The sequence below is a fragment of the Diplotaxodon limnothrissa genome, linkage group LG20 (genome assembly GCF_057381915.1).
Source record: "Diplotaxodon limnothrissa isolate DT_005_m linkage group LG20, D_limnothrissa_male_GT1.1, whole genome shotgun sequence".
Lineage (NCBI taxonomy): Eukaryota > Metazoa > Chordata > Actinopteri > Cichliformes > Cichlidae > Diplotaxodon > Diplotaxodon limnothrissa.
This window is the reverse complement of record NC_140615.1, coordinates 4,115,192-4,136,233: the sequence shown is the minus strand read 5'-3', so window position 1 is coordinate 4,136,233 and position 21,042 is coordinate 4,115,192. Positions and strand designations below refer to the sequence as shown.

The following is a 21,042-nucleotide window of genomic DNA, read 5'->3' as shown; positions in this document are numbered from 1 at the left end:
GATACTGAGTAGTGTAAACAGTCAGCGGGCTGCGCCACGTGGTGCCGCGGGGGAGGACAGCCTGCATGTTGTGGCGAGGACCGACTCCAAGGATACAGATGGAGAATAGATAGACTAAAAGGAAGGGGTGGTTTTCCTTACTCACCAGGACTGATAGCATCTTTATCGCATACTTAGCACAATACTATCACCCCAGTACACTACAAACTGTTCAGTTCATGCAGTGCAGCCCTGACCAGTCAACCTAATTATCAATTATTTGTTTGTCTGTCTTGCGTATCGTCAGATTTATCACTTCATCACTCTGCATTTGTCTGTCTGCAGCCCATCTGGGTGCTGGGAGGCTCTGTTCAGCTTCTTGTTGTGGTATTCAGCCCATCTGTCCTGCTGACTGGCCTCTCAATACGGGCCACTGGTCATGCAATTAAAACCAAATAGTTTTTTTCTTTTTTTCTTAATAGGAACAGGTTGGGCGATAGGCTGGCTGGTGTTTTTTTTTTGTTTTGTTTTTTCGATGGGATGAGCATTGTTGACTGATTGGTTTGTTAACTCTATGTCTCAGTCTGTCTGTTGATCTAACCACATGGCTCTGGGTATTTTTTCTTTCATTCTGACACATGGCCTCTCTGTGCATGTCCTTCCCTTTTTTCCTCTCTATCTTTCAGAGCAGAGACCAGCAGGAGGGCGTGGACCTGGTTTGAAGAACACTGAAGGAGAGGGGAAAACAGAGGGAGAGGACAAGAAGATCAAAGGCATAGGAGGCAAAGCCAAAGCCTCTTGCACAAGAAACATAGCCTCACACTTGCACGAGTCTGTGTGTGAGTGAAGGTGCTCTCTGTGTGCATTTTACTGTAAGTGTGTGAGCAGGTGGGACTTTGATGGGACAGTGAGCAATGCCTGACACGCAGCGACAGCAGGTTGGCAGTAGGGGGCAGTGCTCCAGCTGCCTCCTCCCCCTTGTCCTCATCCTTCTCTCCCTTGCAACCCAGCCCAGCCAAGCAGCCATAAATATTCCCCCCAATTGTGAGTACTGATTCATAATATTCCTATTAGTGGGTTGTGAATGCTTCCATGTGGTTCAAAGATCTATTTGTTGTGGTAATTACATTGTTGCCTCATCAAAGGGCTCTAATAATAATCTTTTATCATGATTAATTAGTGCAAATGAGCTGAATGAACACGCGTTTCTCTTTCAGTAACCTCAGTATTCAGTGTTACAGAGCTCCGTTATGCTGTAAATACATAACAGGACACTAGTATTTAGAGCTGGGGTTTCTTTGGTTAGGCCTCCTTTGTGCCTGTGTGGCGTCTAATTGCTTTGCAGTTGATCCTCCCCTACTGTATTGATTAGTCCTACTATTGATCTGGTTTCTATGGTGCAAACCAGAATCTGATTGGGGAGTAATTCAATCAACAGTTGAGTTATACAACAAAAAATCCAGTGATGTTTATCCTCACTCACCTCCTCGATGTAATATGTGGGCATTAGAAATACAGCTGAGTTTGTGGCCCCACAGGGAAATTGATCTTCATCTTCTCTGCTGCTGTCAACCTGCCCACAAAGCTCCAGCAGAGAGACAGAGAGAGGATATTTCCTCCACTGCTGCTTTTGTTGTTAACTCTTTATCTAAGACTACTTGCAGTGAGTCACAGCCGCCTACACTAATTTCAAAAGTGCCTGTATACAAACACATGCGCATCCCTCAAATGCTGATGAATGCATTAAATCTACCCATATGGGTCCCCGAGGAGGCTAGGTGACAGCGAGGTGAGAGGGTTGAAGGGATGAAGGGAGGATGATGGTGAGGAGGAAGAGGAGGAGGGAGGAGCAGGTCAGAGATGCAAAAGGTCAAGGTGTCTGGTGCCTTCAATTAGGAAGCCTGTGCCATGTCAATAAGAGTCACTGAGAATGAATGATTAGGATCAATAAATGGCATACCTTAGGATCTGTGTCAAGGAGACAAGGGTTAAAACCTACGCCCTATTAAAGGAGATATTACACCGCTGCATTGTTCATATGTGATAAATACTATTCAATGCGATCTATCTATCTATCTATCTATCTATCTATCTATCTATCTATCTATCTATCTATCTATCTATCTATCTATCTATCTATCTATCTATCTATCTATCTATCTATCTATCTATCTATCTATCTATCATTAAAATATTTTCCTTCATTTCCTTGACTCTGCCCACCACTGTGGACTAACAGACCGCATAAGAGATCGTAAGTGCTTTTACGTTTATTGATGTCTTAATGTGGATGCTGGCAATGTTTACTGCAAACACTTTAACCGTACATTTAATTTATTAGCATGTTTTTGTTTTCCATCCAACACGCATCAAACAAAATATACTTCAGTGCTGAACTTAAATGAGTCCTGGCATCTGTGTGCCCTTTCAGTGTTATGCTGCTAGTGTCTGTGTTTTATCCTGCGTTTGTGATCGCATGTGAGGACGTGTGTGTTTTATTTTCAACAAGCACCTGCGTGTAGGTTTGGGTGTGTATATGTGTTTAGCCTCATTGGCTCCCGGTAGGTGGAATTCCTGCAGGAGAAGGGAGGAGGAAGTTTGAAGAGCTGCTGTCGGTAAGGAGGCAGCAGGGCTGTCAGATCAAAGACGCGAGGAAATAAAGAGGAGTTAAAGCACTAAGCACCAGCTCCTCTCCTCCTCTTCTGCCAATAATGGAGCAACGCCCGCAGCCCAAACTTCAATTTGATCAGCTGAGGAAATGGGCTTATTTCCCTGCATCACTGGGAATCCTTTCATTAAATTTCTGCAGTCTCCCTATCCGTCTCTTTCCAAATCTCTGCAAACTTGCCCCTTGTTTGTTTTGTTCCCTCTCTGTCTCTGCGTCTTTTTGCTCAGTTTTTCTGCCGCACTGCATGTGCTCTCTCTTTGCTGCACGTTCATCTATCTCCGCTGTCTGCTTAGCTCTCCATCTTCATCGCCTTTTTCTCATCTACCGCGCCCCCCCTCTGTCCTGTGCCTTCCTTTACCCATTTACCTACATAATATAAATTTATCTCTGGCTGCAGCGCTGTCTCTTTCCTTTAAAGTCAAATTAAAGACTCTACTCACAAGTATCAAGCTGTGGCTTCTGTTCCACTGCAAAGAAGAACAGTGTGAATAGTTCCTGAAGATATGATATGAGAAAAACATTTAAATTTGAATTGATTTCAAGAACTATATAACACAGTACTGTGGTTTATAACATATGTTAAAGACATGTTGGTGTTGTGCCCAGCAAGTTGTTTTTTTGTGCATATGTAAATGCCGCATGTGCTTTATGGCTGCTGTGCACAGCAATGATAAAGAAAGGGAAACCTGTTCATTTGCTCTTTAAAAAATCCCTGCTTCATTTCCAAGCCCACTTTTTCCTCCCTCTTTCTGTCTCAGTCTCACAGGGGACACTGTGCTATATACCTCTTTTATATGAACTCTTCCTCTTACATTATGCTGTATCAATTTTCTCTCATCTCAACCCATTTATTCCTCCTGCTCTCTTGCTCTTTACTCTTTCCCTTGGCCTACATTTCATCTCCATCTCAGGGGACTCTTTTTAAGAGATATTGACTATATAGTTTTCTGCAGCTGTTAAAATATGGAAATAAGTGGTGTCTCTAGTTATTCTGTGCTATTTGCTATGAGTCTGAGATGCGTCTTATGCAATCTGTGTGTTAAAGCTAGAGATATAGCAGCATGCATCATGGACACTCATCATGTGAATTTAACAAAGCAAAGCCTGCAAGTCAGTTTGGGGTGTGTGCATTTACATGTCTGTGTTGTGACTCGACTAACTATGACTTTTGATGTATGCAGTCAAGAGGCCTCCAGTGATCAAAACACAGCCGGAGTCTGTCACCGTATTTAGCACTGAAGACTTCGTCATGAACTGTGAAGCCTCTGGCAACCCTTCACCCATGTTAGTCAACGCGCGCGTGCACACACACACACACACACACACACACACACACACACACACACACACACACACACACACACACACACACACACACACACACACACACATAAAGATCATGATTTGATTACGAATGAAAATGCTATATTATTCACAGGGGAGACCAACTATTGGTTATCTGGAACGGTGACCTTCCGTCTCCTTGTTCAGCTGACATCTACATATTAGCATTACATGAGAGCACAGCTTCTCCTAGTCAGATTTCTTGTTCCATTTGGGGATAAATGTCATTAAGCCCTCGAGCAATATTTTCAAAGTGTCTTAGCTGCTCTGAAGTGGAAAAGTGCTCCGATTGCCAAGGAAAAGATGAATATCACAATTATAGCACGAGTTCTAAGTCTGACTGGGGCATCTTGTGTAAATTTTGCAGCTATTCATTTGTGCCCTTAAATTAAGCAAAATGTAAGGACACCCTATTTGTGTCATTTTGTGTCATCAAAGGGACAGAATATTTGAAAGAAGAAAAATTCAGGCTCTTCTGTTTTTTGTTTTAGCTTCCGATGGGCAAAGGACGGGGAAGACTTTGACCCAGGCAGTGACCCGGAGCTGAAGGTCTCTGAAAGCTCTGGCTCATTCGCATTCTACACACTTAGCAACACCATGGACACACTGAACAAGTACAAAGGCAAATACGTTTGCTACGCATCCAATGAGCTGGGGACAGCTGTGTCTAACGAGGCCATACTGAACACGGATGGTAAGAGCACGTCGACGACTCGTGAACCACCGACCGCTTGTTGAAAGATATAGCCGTGAAATATTTGCCCCAATTTGTAATTGTTTGTCCTTGCCCTCGAGGCAAGAACAACATCATTGAAATACTATCAAAGATATAAAACATCTCTATGCTAAAGAGCAAACTGCATCACACCAGAGGAATTACAAATCTCTTAAATGTCATTTCCTGTTAGCTCTCCTATAAATGCCTTCAAGGTTCAGTTTTGAAGCAAGCTGCGGTATTTGTTGATTTATATATGGTTGATTTAAAAAGCTGTGAATGGAGACAGTGCTTTTCCTGCTTTATACAGCGCTCATCTGTTAGCAGATGGGGCTCACACTGAGAGCTAAGAGTATTGCCACCTGGAACATAATTAGACGCAATAACGTGATAATCATATACACAATCATCCACACACATACATGGGGACCCCTGAGCAAAAGTAAAGAGTACCTCTGCACATCCATCTACCTGAGTGACTGGCTCTCTCCTGGCCGACCTCATCCCTCCACAGTTTCCCTGACAACGGTTTCCCCAGAAACGCTCTTGAGTTGATGTCATGTGAAGAAGCACTCTTCAGTAGCTCCTGTGAGGTTATCAACGGATGGGAGGAGGGAAAGCAAACATGTATCACTCACAAATTAAGTCTTCTACAAGACAAAAATAAAACAAACAATGGTTCTGTTTCTGTTTTTGTAGAATCATCAGAAGTCAGTATTTTTAATGTTGCATAACAGCAGAAGAAGCTGATGCACATCAGCTGAAGAGCAAATGTTACTAGAAAAATTGTAACTCTATTGATCTCAATAGATATACCGATAACACATATTATACCACTTTTACATAGATACATGTACAACAATCAACACACCAGACTGCAGTCTAATAGTAGCACAGACAAATTATAGTTATGTGAAGACTAATTAAATGCATGTACACACAGCACTACAGTGGCATGGTGGTACGCACTGTTGTCTTACAGACTCCTCCCACAGTCATGTATGGTTTGGTGACTGGTAATTCTAAATTGCTCATAGTGTGAGTGTGAATGGTTGTCTGTCTGTGTTAGCCCTCCAACAGACCGCCTACCTGTTCAAGGCGCACCCCACCTCTCACTTGATGGCAGCTAGGATAGACTCTAACGCCCAATGACCAAGAAGTGAATAAGTGGAAGAAAATGGTTGTAAGCATGTAGGCACAACAGTTGAGATATCCATAATCCCAATAAACAAGACAACTTATTGAAGCCCCACAATACGCTCTCCACGTGTTATACCCAATAGGCCTGTTTTTAGAAATGTTTCTGACAATAGAGAATCTCCCTTTGCTGTTATTAATGCAACTCTTGTGCTAAGAAGTCCTTAATCTCAATTTGCATGCTATGTTACCCACATACTGAAATAACCAAGGGCGTTTTATCAGGTCGACTACATATGTGGTCTTGCGTGAGAATCTGCCCAGCAGCTTAGTTTTTTAGGCCTGTCTGTGGATGTGAGACGTGACCTTAAAGTTCACACAGTAAAAAAAGAATGTTTGTGGGGGAAGGAAAGAAGTGAAATTTGTCTTAATAAACATGCCGGACAGATTACTGGACTGCTTCATAGCCAGCTCTCAGCTGACAGTGTTGACAATGAGCAGGATGTTTTCTGCTTATTCGAGCAGCTGGAAAATAGGCAACAGGCAGTGATCAAAACACCACGAGCTCTTTTGCAACACTCCTTTCCAGAGATTCTTCTCACAAAATCTTTAGAATTACTTTCCTTTAAATTTCAGAACTCTTAATCTGTTTGGCTCATCCACAGACACTGCTATAGTTTGTCTGTTAAACATTAGTTTTAATTATTATTTCTGTAGCTGTGTCATGATTTGAAATAGGATGTAAAATTTTGCTATGCATTCATAATTAATAAGAAAAGATACACAGCTTTGAAGGGAACCATCAGTTTTTTTTCCTGTTAGAGCCATCACAGAATGATTTTTACAATCACCAACTACTTCCACCTGTAAACTTGTTTTGTTTTTACCAATTTGGAAAATGTCTCTATTTTCACACACAGATAAGGAGCACATTGTCCTGGGATAATGGAAAAGTTGGTCATGTTTCACATCAAATGTGTACAATTTCATTGAAAACAAGGACTCTCTAATAAGAGAAAGTTTACTACATATCAGTTTATTTGTGTTTTTAATATGATGTATTTTTAAAAAACCAAGTATTTTTTATAATTAAAAGAATGCATCTGACATATAACTGAGTACAACTTCCAAGACAAAAATGTTTCTAATTTATGCATATCAATGTTTTGCATATAAGCCAAATGATGAACAGCGTGTCATTTACTACCACGGACACTCCAGCCTGAAACACGCTGCACAAAACTCACCTCACAAGAATGAAGCATAACTCATCCTCTTACCTGCAGCAATATCATATGCCTGGGATACATAGCATTTATAAATAATCAAATATAGTAAAGTAATGTTTATATTTGTTGTTGTTGCAAGTTGACAACGTAAAAAATTACACGTTGACATGAAGATAAATTCATATATTCAAGTGATCCTTCTAAGCCTGAACCTGTGAGAACTTTATCACTAGGACCAGCTCTTTATGATCAACACCAGCTCATATAAAATTACAGTATTTCCTGGAATATAATATTGTTTTACACGTGTACAGTAAAGCTGATTTTGCCGTTTTTGTAGTGCGACTGACCCGCACTGTATTCGTTGTTCACGATGACTTGTGTAAGATTGTCTCGTTGAACATCTATATGAGCTCGTCCATCACCTACGTGTTTACTAAGACCTTTTTTCTGTCTTGCCTCCCTTTAAGTTCCCCCCTCCCAGCAGAAAGATAAAAAGGTTGATGAGATGGCTGACGAGGGAAAAAGTTTTATTCTGAAGTGTAACCCCCCACAAAGTTCTATGGAGCCTATCATTCACTGGATGGACTTAAGTGAGTACATTATCTGTCCATCTCTCTGCTTCCATTACATGCTTCCTGTCTCCAAGATTTTGTTGTGCATTTACCACTTCAGAGAAAGCAAGTTAGCAATTTATTTCTGCATCGAGACATCAACATTTCTGCAACATTTTTACTCTAGTGCTTTTTTACAATCCATGCAGGATCTACATTTTTCAGTTCCTCTCATCCTGTTGCATCTGTATCTCCTGCCCAATCTATATCCTGCTGTTAATAAGCTCCTCTGTTATTGTAATTTTTTCCAATTCTTTTAAGCAGTTTCAATCATTTTGTCAACATTTTTCTCACTCCTTTTACTTCTTTCAGGGTTACGTCATATCGACCTTAGTAAGCGGGTGATGGCGGGGAAGGACGGCAATCTGTACTTTGCCAATCTGGAAAGTTCGGACAGCAGGGATGACTACACGTGCAATGTCCAGTACCTGGCAACACGCACGATTCTGGCAAAAGAGCCCACCTCTCTGAAAGTCACCCAATGTGAGTTTTGTTGAAGATTATCTAAACTCATCTGACTCAGATTAAGCTGATCTAACCTGAATTAAGGGTGGGTTCCAGTTAACAACAGCTTTATTCAAAATGTAAACCAAAATAAAATGTCAAGGTCTTAAGGAATAAGAAAATTCAAGGCAATTTAGTTTACATTGGTGATTTTCTGATTGTGTGTAAAACAGGATCAGAAACAACAAAACAACAATTGATCATCAGGTAATCGATTCGATGGCTTCTCTGTGGTTGAAACATGTCTTTCAGAACAGTAAATGTGAGTCTCATTGTGGTGCTAGATAGAAAATAAATCAGAGGATCCCAGTCAGTCTGGCCTAATGTCTGGAAATCTGGCTTATCTGTACCAGCGTTCCTTGAATCCTACAACTATTGATACACTCAGAACTTTAAACAGGAGTTTAAATTATTCTCCAAGCGCGTATCATGGTTGTAAAAGTCATTCAGTTACGGAGCTGTTTTGAAAAATAACCAGTTTACATTCATACACCTCTTAAAATCTAACTTCTTTCATTCTTAAGGACATAAATGCTACATTTAAATGCCATATGCAGTATATTAGTTGAGGCCACATAATTAAACTACACATCACCATGTGGTGGCATGTTGTGCTGACCGAAGCAGTGACCAAATCCAGTAGGTCCCACTGAACCAGCAGGGGGTCTTCCTCTGCTCAGCCCATATTATAATGAGATTCAGCTCACACTGTGATGTGGCTGCCAGCAAGTGCGACCCAACTAGAGGTCAGAAAGATGAGCACATGTTAACATGAGACCTCTGTGTGTGTAGAGAGTCTAGATGATGATGTTTTGTTAGAAAGCTAAAGTCTATCAACATGAATCCATGCCCTGCATCTCTACTTGTGTTCTTCAGAGTCTTTAAAGTGGTTGCTGTGTCAGCAGCAGAGCAATCTAAAAAAATGACCCATGCATATGTATGAGTGTTTCTCTTTGTCTTTGTGGTTCCTCCTCTCTTTGTCCAGCCAACTCGGTACTGCGGAACAGAAGGCCCCAAATGATGAGACCTACTGGACATCACAGCACGTACCATGCCCTGAGGGGACAGACACTAGACCTGGAGTGCATCGTCGAAGGCCTGTGAGTGTCTCAGCGTGCACATGTGTGTGCGCTTCCAACCCCTTTAATTGGAAAACTTAAGCCTTCAATCTTACCTGTCTCTCATCCATCCACCCCACCCTACGCATTATTCCATTATGTCTTTCGCTTCTTCCTGCCAACTCTGCTTCCTGCTGCCATCTTGTCTTAATGGTCCTTATCATTCCTTCCGGCATTTCTCTCTCTGCCTGCTTGCTTTACTCTATGTCTACTTCCTCTCATTGTTTTTCTCTCTTCTCTTTAATCCCTCCATACATGTCATCCTTTCTAGTCCAACTCCAGAAGTGTCCTGGATGAGGAGGGATGGCGAACTGTCAGAAACTCGGACCACCAAAGATATGTTTGACCGCCGCTTGCGCTTCACTAATATCTCGGAAAGTGACGGGGGTGAATACCAGTGTATAGCTGAGAACTCCCAAGGAAACACCAAACACATTTACATGTTGACTGTGGAAGGTATATCTCTTGCGTTTCTCTATTACACTCTCATTCCCTCACACACACATACACACATATATATATCTTGAGAGATAGTGAAAAAACACACAGCATGCTATTATTTTCCATTACATATTTCTAGGTTGATATTTTAATCTCAATATATATGATGTGGTTTGCTGACCATTAGAATGTTTTCGGGGTTTCTGTGGGTAGCTGCATAGACAGAAACCTCCCTCACTAACTTTTTTTGGAACTGCCATAAATTTGGGTTGTTAGTGAGAGCCTGTTAAAAATAACATCAGTCACAAGAGATGCCACAGAAGCAGAGACACCTTGTGGTTCACACTACACAATCAAACTGCAGAAACACCAGATCCTGCCATTTCCTCAGCTCCCCAGTGTCTTTCATAAGAATAGCTCTGCTTTGTAAACTTCCATGTTGAAACTAATGGGCTCATTTTAAAGTGCAACCTCATTTTTTTTTTTTAAATTCTATAAAAATGTAACACAGCTGCTTGCACAAATGTGCTTTTTTATGTTTCAAAAAAGTTTACCACTATGCTATATCGCCTCCTCTTTTAACAACACTCTGTAAACTCTTGGGCACTGAGGAGACCAATTAGTCTGAGCAAATTACAAAAGCGTTTTCCAACTCCTGACTAATTAATGATGCGCCAAATGTTTGCAATGCGTGCCAGGTCCAGACTGCAGACATGACACAGAGACTGTTGTTATGTGGTTTGGCCTTATATCGCCGAATGCTTTCTCTGGGGAGGATGTTGTTTGGGTGGCAGCATATGTCACACAAAACTTTTTACATCGCCGGGCATTGATGGTACCTTCACAGATGTGCTAATTATAGTTATGTACACCCATGCCGCCAGAGATTACGGCTTTTGAACTGTTTAGTCTCTTTACGGTTTAGAGTGGAGGATTCACTTTTCATGCTTTCCAAGGAGGAATTTTTAGAATTTGAGAGGACAACTGAAATTAATGGAGAAAATGAGACTAACACAAGCTGCAGAGAAAAAATGTTACAGAATACAAACCAGGAAACGATAACACACAACAAAACACATACACTTTGCACAAGAAATTCAAAAACTGAAAGCATCAATGTAATTAACTAAAAAACTCAAAAAAACAATCCCCCAAACCAGAATTAATAATAAACAAGGGCACTCAGAGTGTGCAACTGTCCCCGAAGGTCTAAAACATCCAGGTTTTATGCTGATGTCAGCATTGGTAATATGGAAATTTAGTTTAGTGTAATCTTTTTGTGTCATTGTGAAGTCATATAATGGATATTAAGGGGTTCGTGGCTCAAGAGTTGGGAGTTCGCCTTGTAATCGGAAGGTGTAGAGCGCTTTGGGGTCCTTCGGGACTAGTAAAACACTATACAAATACAGGCCATTTACCATATTAAAAATTAATGTTTTAAAGAGCTAAAACATGACTGGTATATTGCTTGAAAAGTCTGGAGATGGAAACTAAAGCTTTTTCCTAATTCATGTGATCCTGAGCGTTGCCCTATTACCTTGAACCATTACATACTAAAATGGTGTATTTAATTATTTTAAACCATATGTTTGAAGCAGGACTTGAAGAAGTCTTTGGCTTCTCTAAGTTGTAAAAACTTGTGATTTTAAGATATATTCATGCAGTGTGTGATTTTGCGTAAGTGTATGACCTCTTTGTGATGTCATAGGGTTTTATATATAAAAAGTGTGTTGTGAAGCTCCCTCCATGACCTTTTTTCAATCAACAATTTTGACAAAGAGCAGTGTTGTGGTCACTTGCTTCATTTTTTTGTGCTTTTGTTGATACCTACAAGGTAGTAGAAACTCAGTCTTATAGTATTTTGCTTGTACTATTTGGAACTGATATATTCTGTCACTTGCAGCTGCACCTTATTGGATCAAGGAGCCAGTCAGTCAGCTATATGCCCCAGGTGAGACAGTCAGATTAGACTGTCAGGCAGATGGCATTCCCTCTCCTATCATCAGCTGGACCATCAACGGGGTCCCCATCTCAGGTCAGTGCACACACCTTAACATGCGCCACCACCATCTCCTGGCACTTAAGATGTACTGACAGCGTGTACTCTTTAACAGGAGTTGATAAGGACCCTAGGCGTACTCTGACAGCAAGCGGATCTCTGATCCTAGAGGATGTGAACTTTGGAGATACTGCCATCTATCAGTGTCGGGCCTCCAATAAACATGGAACCATCCTCACAAACACCAATGTTTATGTCATTGGTGAGTGCTAGTCGTTACGTGCTGTTTGTTTAACTAGATTTTGAGTTTGTTCTCTGTGTATCTCATTTGTCTTTGTGGGATGTTTCAGAGCTGCCTCCCCAGATCCTTACCGATGATGGGAATACATATGCGTATACAGAGGGCCAGAAGGCTTTACTGGAGTGTGAGACCTTTGGCTCTCCTAAACCAAAAGTGATATGGTGAGGCGGTATTGCATATTCCATCGTTTGCTGGCAGATTTTCCCATTAATACATTCTAAAAAGGTGATATTATTGCGTGGGTAGGTCTTCATGTGCATAAATTAACAGCTAAGTGTTGTTACATCTGGGCTGTGACTGTGAATTCTGTCAGTGTGGCAAATATCCAATCAGGCTTTGCTCATTGTAGTAAAACAGGAAAAGTGGCTTTTAAGTTATTAAATTTATCAGCCGCTGCAGTTGCTGAAAACCCTTTTTTTTTTAAAAATCACCCGCCAAATTTCTGATGTGTGTGTTGGTTTTTAAATTGATGAGTGTGTGTGTCTGTGTGTGTGTGTGTGTGTGTTTCACAGGGAAAGAAACAACGGCAGCTCCTTCCTTCTAGCAGATCGCAGAGTTAACCCTCTCAGCAATGGGTGGCTCGAGATCGCTAACGTCACCCACAGCGATGACGGGATCTACACCTGCACTGTGCCAAATTCCAATTTGTCAATCAGTGTTGAGCTGGAAATATTCAGTCAGTGACACTCACATGCTTAGAGACATAGTAACTCTTGCCAACTTTATTTATTACTTGTACCTCCTGCAGCTTGTCTCAGCATTGTATTGTTTGCTTTCTTCTGCAGATAGGACCGTGATACTGTCACCCCCACAGGCTCTGAAGGTCCGGGCTGGAGAGAGAGCCATTTTCACCTGCCTGGGCCTCGTCGACCCCAGACTCGACCCTCCTTTCATTCAGTGGAGAAAGAACAACCAGAAGCTGGCTGATTCCAACAGTGATGAAAAGTGAGACATTTTTATATCTGAAAATAAAGAGGATCATTTTGGAAATCATGAAAGGATGATTATGCTTGTGAGCCATTTGTTTATTGGGGTGGGGAATGAAGAGTTAGTGGGGAAGGATGGTGATAATAAATTGTAATTCATGATGACGATGACTGTATTTCCTCAGGTATACAATGGAAGGACCGGATCTCAAAATAACTAATGTGCAGCCAGATGATGAGGGAGTGTACACCTGTGAGATCATCACAAAACTGGATGTAGCAGAAGCCAGGGGTACCCTCACCTTATGGGGTAAGACCACTGACCACATATGACCACAAACCGACAAATGTCCAAACCCTGTAAACAACAGGCCTAAAATCATTCTGTAGTTATAAACTCCACCCCCACAAAAACAAACTCATTTAAAACCTTTATTGTGCATGTAGTGCATAGGTAGTCATGCTAGTAATAATACTGATGTCCCCTATCAGATCGTCCAGACCCTCCCATCCTCCTACAGATCTCTGATCCTAAGGATCGTACTGTCACCCTCAGCTGGACTCCTGGAGATGACCACAACGGCCCAGTGACAGGTGTAGTACAAACACATATAGTTGCACACTTTTAAGCACTGACATGTACAAAACCTTATACTTCACCTAACCTTAAAAACTACATATTAAGCCTATCTCTGTCACCACAAGGAGGACACATCCTCATGACTGCAAAACCCCCACAACACAATCATACAGACATGCACAGACACAGCTGTCTTTCTCCTACTTCAGAGTATTGGATTAGACATAGAAATAGGGAAAATGGAAGAATTAGGTCAGGACATTGTCCACAGTTGCTCTTTCTCACATGAAGCACACAGCTGGAGATCTGCCATATTAGATATGTTCTTACTGCTAGAAACACAATGTTTGATTTAGGCAAGCGTGGCATCCTTTTGGGGTGGGCGGGACACATAACATGACAACCTGTAAACAGATTGTCTCTACAACAATAACAAAAATACAGACACGCACACGGTTTGAGTGCTCAAATCGCTTAGAAAAGCTAGCTATCCTTATAGCTATACAATAAATCCAGTTCAGTTGTATTTATGTAGCACCAAATCACAACAACAGTTGCCTCAAGGTGCTTATATTGTAAGGTAAAGACTCTACAATAATAGAAAGAAAACAGAGAAAACCCCAACAATCAGGTGACACCCTATGAGCAAGCTGTATGGCGACAGTGGGGAGGAAAAACTCCCCTTTTAGCAGGAAGAAACCTCTGGCAGAACCAGGTTCAGGGGAGGGGCAACCATCTGCCATGGTCGGTTCGGGGTGAGTCGAGAAAGACGGGACAAAGGCAGACACAAATGCAGCTTTATGAGTGTTGAGTGTTTAGTTATGTTTCCATTACTTCCTTGGGATAATGTCCTTTCTCCATCATTCCTTGACTTTTGTCGTAGAGTATGTGGTAGAGTTTGAGGACCACCGTTCGAATGAGAGCGTCTGGAAAATGCTGGCCAGAGTTAGCGGAAACAAAGAACGTGCCGTTCTCTCCCTGTGGCCCTTCATGTCCTACCGTTTCCGGATCATTGCCATCAATGACGTGGGCAAGAGCGACCCTAGCAAACCATCTGGAATATACAACACACCTGCTGAAGGTAAAAGCCATGGATCTGTAGCTATATGTTTATGAACTGTCACAGTAAATCCCAAACAACACTAAACCATCTTGTTTGCTAATCCCAGCTCCAGATAATAACCCTAAAGATGTCAAGAGCGAGTCCATTGAACCGAACACTCTGGTCATCAGCTGGAAGGTATATCTCTTACCTGAATGCACCATTTGGTCAAAGCGGTTACTGATAATATTTGAGAAATGGTCTTATTTGGCTGCTGCTCCCATCTTTACAGAAAATGAACAAAACCGAGGTCCACGGACCTGGCTTCAAGTACTGTGTGCAGTGGAGACAAGCAGTGGGTGGTGGGCCCGACTGGCACGAGAACAATGTAACAGAGCCGCCATTCCGTGTTGACAATGTCGGGAACTTCTCTGCGTATGAGATTAAAGTTCAGGCTTTCAATGAGATAGGGAGGGGACCTGAGCCAGACACAGTCATAGGCTACTCAGGAGAAGATGGTACTATATTTTTAAAAAAACTATTACTTTTTCAGCACACTTTTCTTTTCCTGGGATTTCTTCTACTTGGCATTCTAACCCGTCTCCTTCCTGTCTGTCATTGGCGCTCAGTTCCTTTAGAGGCCCCGATGGATGTGGGTGTTGAAATAATAAACAGCACTACAATCAAAGTGACCTGGGCACCTATAGACAAAGACACGGTCAGAGGACACCTGCTGGGATACAAGGTACTGCCCTAGTATCTCATCTGTTGTTTGGCCTGACGTATGCATGAATAATACATGAGTGGTTTTAAAGTGGAGGCAGACAGATTGTAGCTTAGTGGCGTCAGGGTACTTTGTAGTTTCAAGGTTGTAAAGCCCTTTCTCCCCCTCAAAATATATCTCACACTCTAGAAATACTCCTTTTATTTTGGTTTTTTATGATTCATGTTTTAGTAAATGCTCTGTCCCTGCTTTTAAAGTCTTAGAGAACCAAATGAGAACATCAACAGAGTCATAATATAAATGTAACTAAATGCAATAAATGTTACAGTTTTCCTCATTTGCTTGGGCTCAGTTAATGAATGAGAGCTAAACCTGTCGAAAGGATGAAGAGCATCACGAAAAGCATTTTGTTTTCTTTGTTAGGTCTTTCAAATGTTTCAGAACACTTAAACAATTGTCTCATCCCAGCTTTGTGTGTTTTGAGATTTAATTATTGTATATGTCCTTGTGTTCCAGATAGGTCACATTTCTATCATCCAGATAGTTTTTGCCTCCAAAATATGTTGGCATGTAAATCATCCATGCAGAATACTCCATATAAATGTCCAAATCTGTTGGCGTAAGCCATGAGTATGAGAATTGATTACAACAATGTTAGAGAGGAATAAGGATGTGTGGTGGTGAAGCAAGGAGAAGATGTTTCAATACCTGAGGCCAACCATCCAAAGCAAAGGACAGAGCACATGAGAGGGAAGAAGAGAGTGCAGGCAGGGTGGAGTGTCAGGGTAATTTGTGACACAAGGATAGCAGCAAGTGTGAAAGGGAAGGTCTACAAGATGGCAGTGAGACCTGCTGTGATGGATGATTTCAAAACTGTAATTTGGAAACAAAAATAATTTGGTTAGGAGCGATCAGGACGTACACGGTTAGAAATGAGAACATCAGAGCAACGGCTCAGGTTTGGACACAAAGTTAAGAGAGGAAAGACTGAGATAGTGAGGACATGTGCAGAGAAAGGAGTGGATTTATTAAATAAAGCTGCCAGGCAGGAAAAAAAGAGGAAGACCATCAAGGATGAGGTGAAGAAGGACATGAAGAGGGTGGTGAGGATACGATGAGATAAAGGGGGATGATCCACTGTGGTGACTTGTAACAGTAGCAGCCTGAAAGAACAAGAAAGAACAGAGGATGTTTATAATTTGTTATCCTGCCAAACTGAGTTTTGGGAGATTCATCTTCAGATTCAGTGACTTCAAAACTGTTCAAAGAAATGTGCCTGAGCAACTGAGATAAACTGTAATTTTCCAAATATAAATAAAAAAATAAATCCTCATTTGTGATGTCCTCTTTTGCCAGATCCACTATACCAGGAAAGTGCATAGGAGCCACCACCGAGGCCGCAGGGCACAAGAGTTAGAAAGCACTGTGGTGGTGAAAACGGAGCCCAACGAGAAGAAGAAAGTGATCAGTGATCTGAGGCCGTTCTCCAACTACACCCTTAAGGTGACTGTATACAACATAAAGGGAGAAGGACCCTTCTCTGAGGCGCTGCCCTTTGAGACTCCAGAGGGAGGTGAGAATAAATGGGTTAAAGAGGCTAGAAATAAAGCTAGAAAAGGGAGAAGTGATGACAAAGTGGTTAAAGATGTTTTATTGCAGATGATACAAATAAGAGGTCAAGAAACATGGCAAAGGGAGAGGGAGAACTATATGCATGAAGAAAAAAGAAATGAGACTGGTAGCAAGGGGTGATGATAGAGTGATGTGATGATAGATATTACTAAGTACATTATCATCATGCATTTTTTGTATTTTTGCTAGTCCCTGGTCCTCCCTTGACCCTGACCCTAGACAGCCCATCAGAGACAGAAATGACCCTCCACTGGACACCTCCTGGACAGCCCAATGGAGTGCTTACTGGATATCTGCTGCAGTACCAACAGAGTGAGCATGTGTCTATTTCAACCTTGCCAGCAAAGTGAACATTGAGTAAAATCCTTCAAGTTGGAAGTTCTTCTATGCTGCAATCAGACATTGGAAAAACGAGCAATGCATCTCCAGTGAAATCAATAGTGCTAAAAATGTCAAAAGGAAAGCATCCTAATGAGCTTATCAGTCAGTTACTTGTCACCATGAACAATACAGTATCCATACATGTGTTGACAACCAAAAAGTGATTAAATGGTTTTTTGGCACTGCTGTGGTCAGTTACAGAGAGTGATGACAGCCCCATGCAGGTGGAGACAATAGATGACCCCACAGTCACCCACATCACCCTGAAGAACCTGGACCATAAGAGCCACTACCGTTTCTACCTCAGGGGGCGGACTGCTGCTGGGGATGGAGTACCAACAACGATGAAGGGTGCCACTATGCTGGATGGAGGTATAAAGCCGATTCAGTCTTTTAATATGTAAAAGCTATTAAATTAAACAAAAATTTGATTTGCACTTGTCTGAATGCATTACAGTAGTTCCTATGAACATCAGCCTGTCTGTGGGGGAAAACGCAGTGAACTTTAGCTGGGTACCAGAAAAGAGACGCAGGAATGTTGGCTTCCAGATCCAATACCGCAACAAGAACGGTATAATATTCACACTAATCTGTGCATAAGTTACGCATCTTTGCATTCAACCTTTTAAAAGGATTATTACCTTGTGGGAGTAGCTACACAATCCTGAACAAGAAAAGAAAAAGACAGGTTTCTTGTTGTGCTTCTGCAGATGGCAATAAATGGAAGACGACAGAGAAGGTGAACTCCTCTCAGTCTTTCTACCAGATCCAGGGCTTGACTCCTGGCTCCTATTATTCTTTCCAATTTATCTACAACAACACAACCTTCTTCAAGACTGGAATCGAGACAGAAGGAACAGGTACTATGAGCCTTCATTCATCCTCTTTCCTTTTATCCCTACTGCTCTCTCCTCTGGGTTTCCCGCAGCTAAAAATATAAAGCCTGATCCTACAGAGAGTGTCTTGCAGTTCTTTCTCTGCCTGTGAAGTGCTTTCAAAGACTTTTGTGAAAAGAGAGCTTGGTTAGCCATATGAAATGATCCATTACTTGTGTTTGTTTGCTGTATTTTGCTGTATTCTTTGGTTCCCTGGTGAAATGCCAGCCTGTCAGAATGCATAATGATCTGTCTCCTTTGCTCTAGATTCTACTCCTTCTTTTATCTTGGTCTCCCTATCTGTCTCATACTTTCCATTTGCCGTGTATTTCATTCCTGCTTCCTGTTACCAAAAAAGCTCTAACTCCTCTTTCTACCACCTTCTTTTTTCCTCTCTTAAGGAGTAACAGAGATGCAGCCAAGCTTTGCAACACAGGGCTGGTTCATTGGCGTTGTGAGCGCCATTGGGCTGTTGTTGCTGATCCTGCTCATCCTCTGCTTCATTAAGAGGAGTAAAGGGGGAAAGTACTCAGGTCAGTGTGACCTACCCTAATAACTGTTTAATATTAGGAGCTATTAAACTGAAGCTTGATGAGCAGCAAGTTTTGTGTAGGCAATGCTGGCCAGTCTGGAGCCATAAAGCTGTCCGACGCTGCTGTAGAAAAAGAAGTGAAACGCTTACTGGCTTACTGCACCACAGTAAATATATTATATTGACTGGGGAGAATATTACGTGTTCTTTTAAATCAATCCCAAACAGTTTGATTAACTTTCTGATCTGAACTGTAAATATCTGTCCCATTTCACTCAACCTGCTTTCTCATGCAGCTGTCATGTCAAACATGAGACAGACCTCTAAGCTTACACTTCCTTGCTTTGACAGTAAGGAATAATCTCTGGCTCTTTCTGAAAAAGACAAAAAACGTAAAATAATGGTCCATGTCTGACTGAAAAAAAACCCAGACTTTTAGCAATTTTCACATGAGAGAGAAGTGAAGACAAACCAAATAATAAGGCTGATGATACCTACCGCCATTCTAATTGGCTGTTATATTTTTAGAAAATCAGTGAGAACTTAAAACTATAATACAGATAAACTGATACTATCTACAGATAGTCCAGCTTTTTTGCTCCACCTAAGCATCCTTTAATAAAACTTCACTGTTGAGATCTGAGACTTACAGTGGCTTTAGATAGAAGCCAGATTAAAATCTGACTATAATGAAATCTGTCACATTCTCAGTGAAAGATAAAGAGGAGGGCCCAATGGACTCAGAAGCTCGGCCCATGAAGGATGAAACTTTCGGAGAGTACAGGTGTGTCATCTGAATGAACGCTGTTTCCTGGATGCTTTGTTACGTTTCTGCACATTGATTTCTAACACAGCCCTGATTCCCTCAGCACTGCTTGGTTTTCCTAACCCTCTCTGTTCCTTTCATTGTCACTCTCCTCCCTAATGCCTGCCCCTGTTATGCAGATCTCTAGAAAGGTATGCTGCGATATGATTTAATATCCTTAACCCACTTAATTTTTACCTCTGCCAATGCCTCACTTACCTTCTGCCTTCCCATAAACATTCAGACTAATTTTAATGTAATATATTTGTTTACTGATTGCATTATGTTCAACAGTTCAAAATCCAATAATGTTCACCTCACTGTAATGTGAGACCCTGAAAAGCAAATAGTCACGATTTATAACCTGGAACCGACTATTTTTAAAAAAAATTACTTAAAATATTAGTACATAATATTCAACCTTTGGCATGTAGCACTGCATTTTTCGTATGTATCATGTTAACATTTCTTGCTTTTGACCTCTTCTGTTCTTCATGCTGCAGTGATCTTGAGGAGAAGCGAACAGCCAGCCAGCCGTCCCTGTGTGAGAAGAGCAAGCTGTACAGCGAAGACAACCTCGACTTCAATGGCAGCAGCGCCATGACCACAGAGCTCAACATGGATGAGTCTCTGGCCAGCCAGATCAGTCGTCCCAGTGGCGGTCCAGAAGGTTTCCACGGCCTGCCAGAGAACGCCCCGCTGAACCCCACTACCTTCTCTCCCGCCACCAATGGCGTGCCCAACTCAGTCACCATCCTCGATTAACCCCCACACATCCACCGGGGACCATCAGACCAAAATATGTCAACACGTATGTGCCCATATGCTCCTGTTCCCTACTGACTTGCTGATCTGTACTCCGACGACTAATAAACAATCATATTCAGATGTCCCTGGCAGCCATCTGATTGACTAGACTATATTGACCAAAGGAGTGTCCAAAGTAGTGGACAGCGATAGTGATATAAGCCCTACTGACATGAACATGCCCTTTGACCTCCCTTCATTTTCCTGTGCAGTTTACAACTAATGAAAATGACTAACATTCATTTCTCTCGCTCCTCTTTCGTTCTCTCAGCAAACAACAGCGCAGATGCATAAAGACAGAATGTTGTACAGTTAGAAATATCAGGGGGTGTAGGTATGGTCATGTAAAGATGCAGAGTAGTGCATTAAAAGTAAAGGATGATGGTAGAACCCAGTGTAGGGAACAAGACAGCTAATGCTGCTGTAAAAAAAAATCTTGAATCTTAGATATGAATCATGTTTGATGTACTTCCCACATGATTTTGTCTGTCTAATTGCCATTTAATGTCTCCGATTGTACTTGCCAGTGACATTTTTTTCATTTTACGAGCGTGTTTGAATACCAAACATCATTTTTTTGTTGCTGTTGTTGCTGTTGTGTCATTTTTTGTTACGTAATCATTTTTCATATTGTTTTCTATACTATTTATATAAAAAGCTACGGCACATTTCATAGATTAACATGTTTT

General features: G+C 41.5%; 1 protein-coding gene across 1 annotated transcript; it reads left to right on the top strand.

Moving 5' to 3' along the window:
• The first annotated feature begins 746 nt into the window (after positions 1–746).
• Positions 747–20,899, top strand: l1cama (L1 cell adhesion molecule, paralog a). The gene is made up of 26 exons (XM_085345689.1): positions 747–1,023; positions 3,829–3,931; positions 4,483–4,685; positions 7,543–7,665; positions 7,999–8,169; positions 9,176–9,290; positions 9,580–9,764; positions 11,653–11,784; positions 11,864–12,010; positions 12,099–12,210; positions 12,562–12,725; positions 12,835–12,994; positions 13,161–13,285; positions 13,468–13,569; positions 14,439–14,636; positions 14,725–14,795; positions 14,890–15,115; positions 15,227–15,342; positions 16,678–16,894; positions 17,143–17,265; positions 17,530–17,706; positions 17,792–17,905; positions 18,045–18,194; positions 18,611–18,742; positions 19,453–19,525; positions 20,050–20,899. Exons 1-26 carry the CDS (start codon positions 894–896, stop codon positions 20,309–20,311), a joined length of 3,831 nt encoding a protein of 1,276 aa, XP_085201815.1. The 5' UTR covers positions 747–893; the 3' UTR covers positions 20,312–20,899.
• Positions 20,900–21,042: the final 143 nt, after the last annotated feature.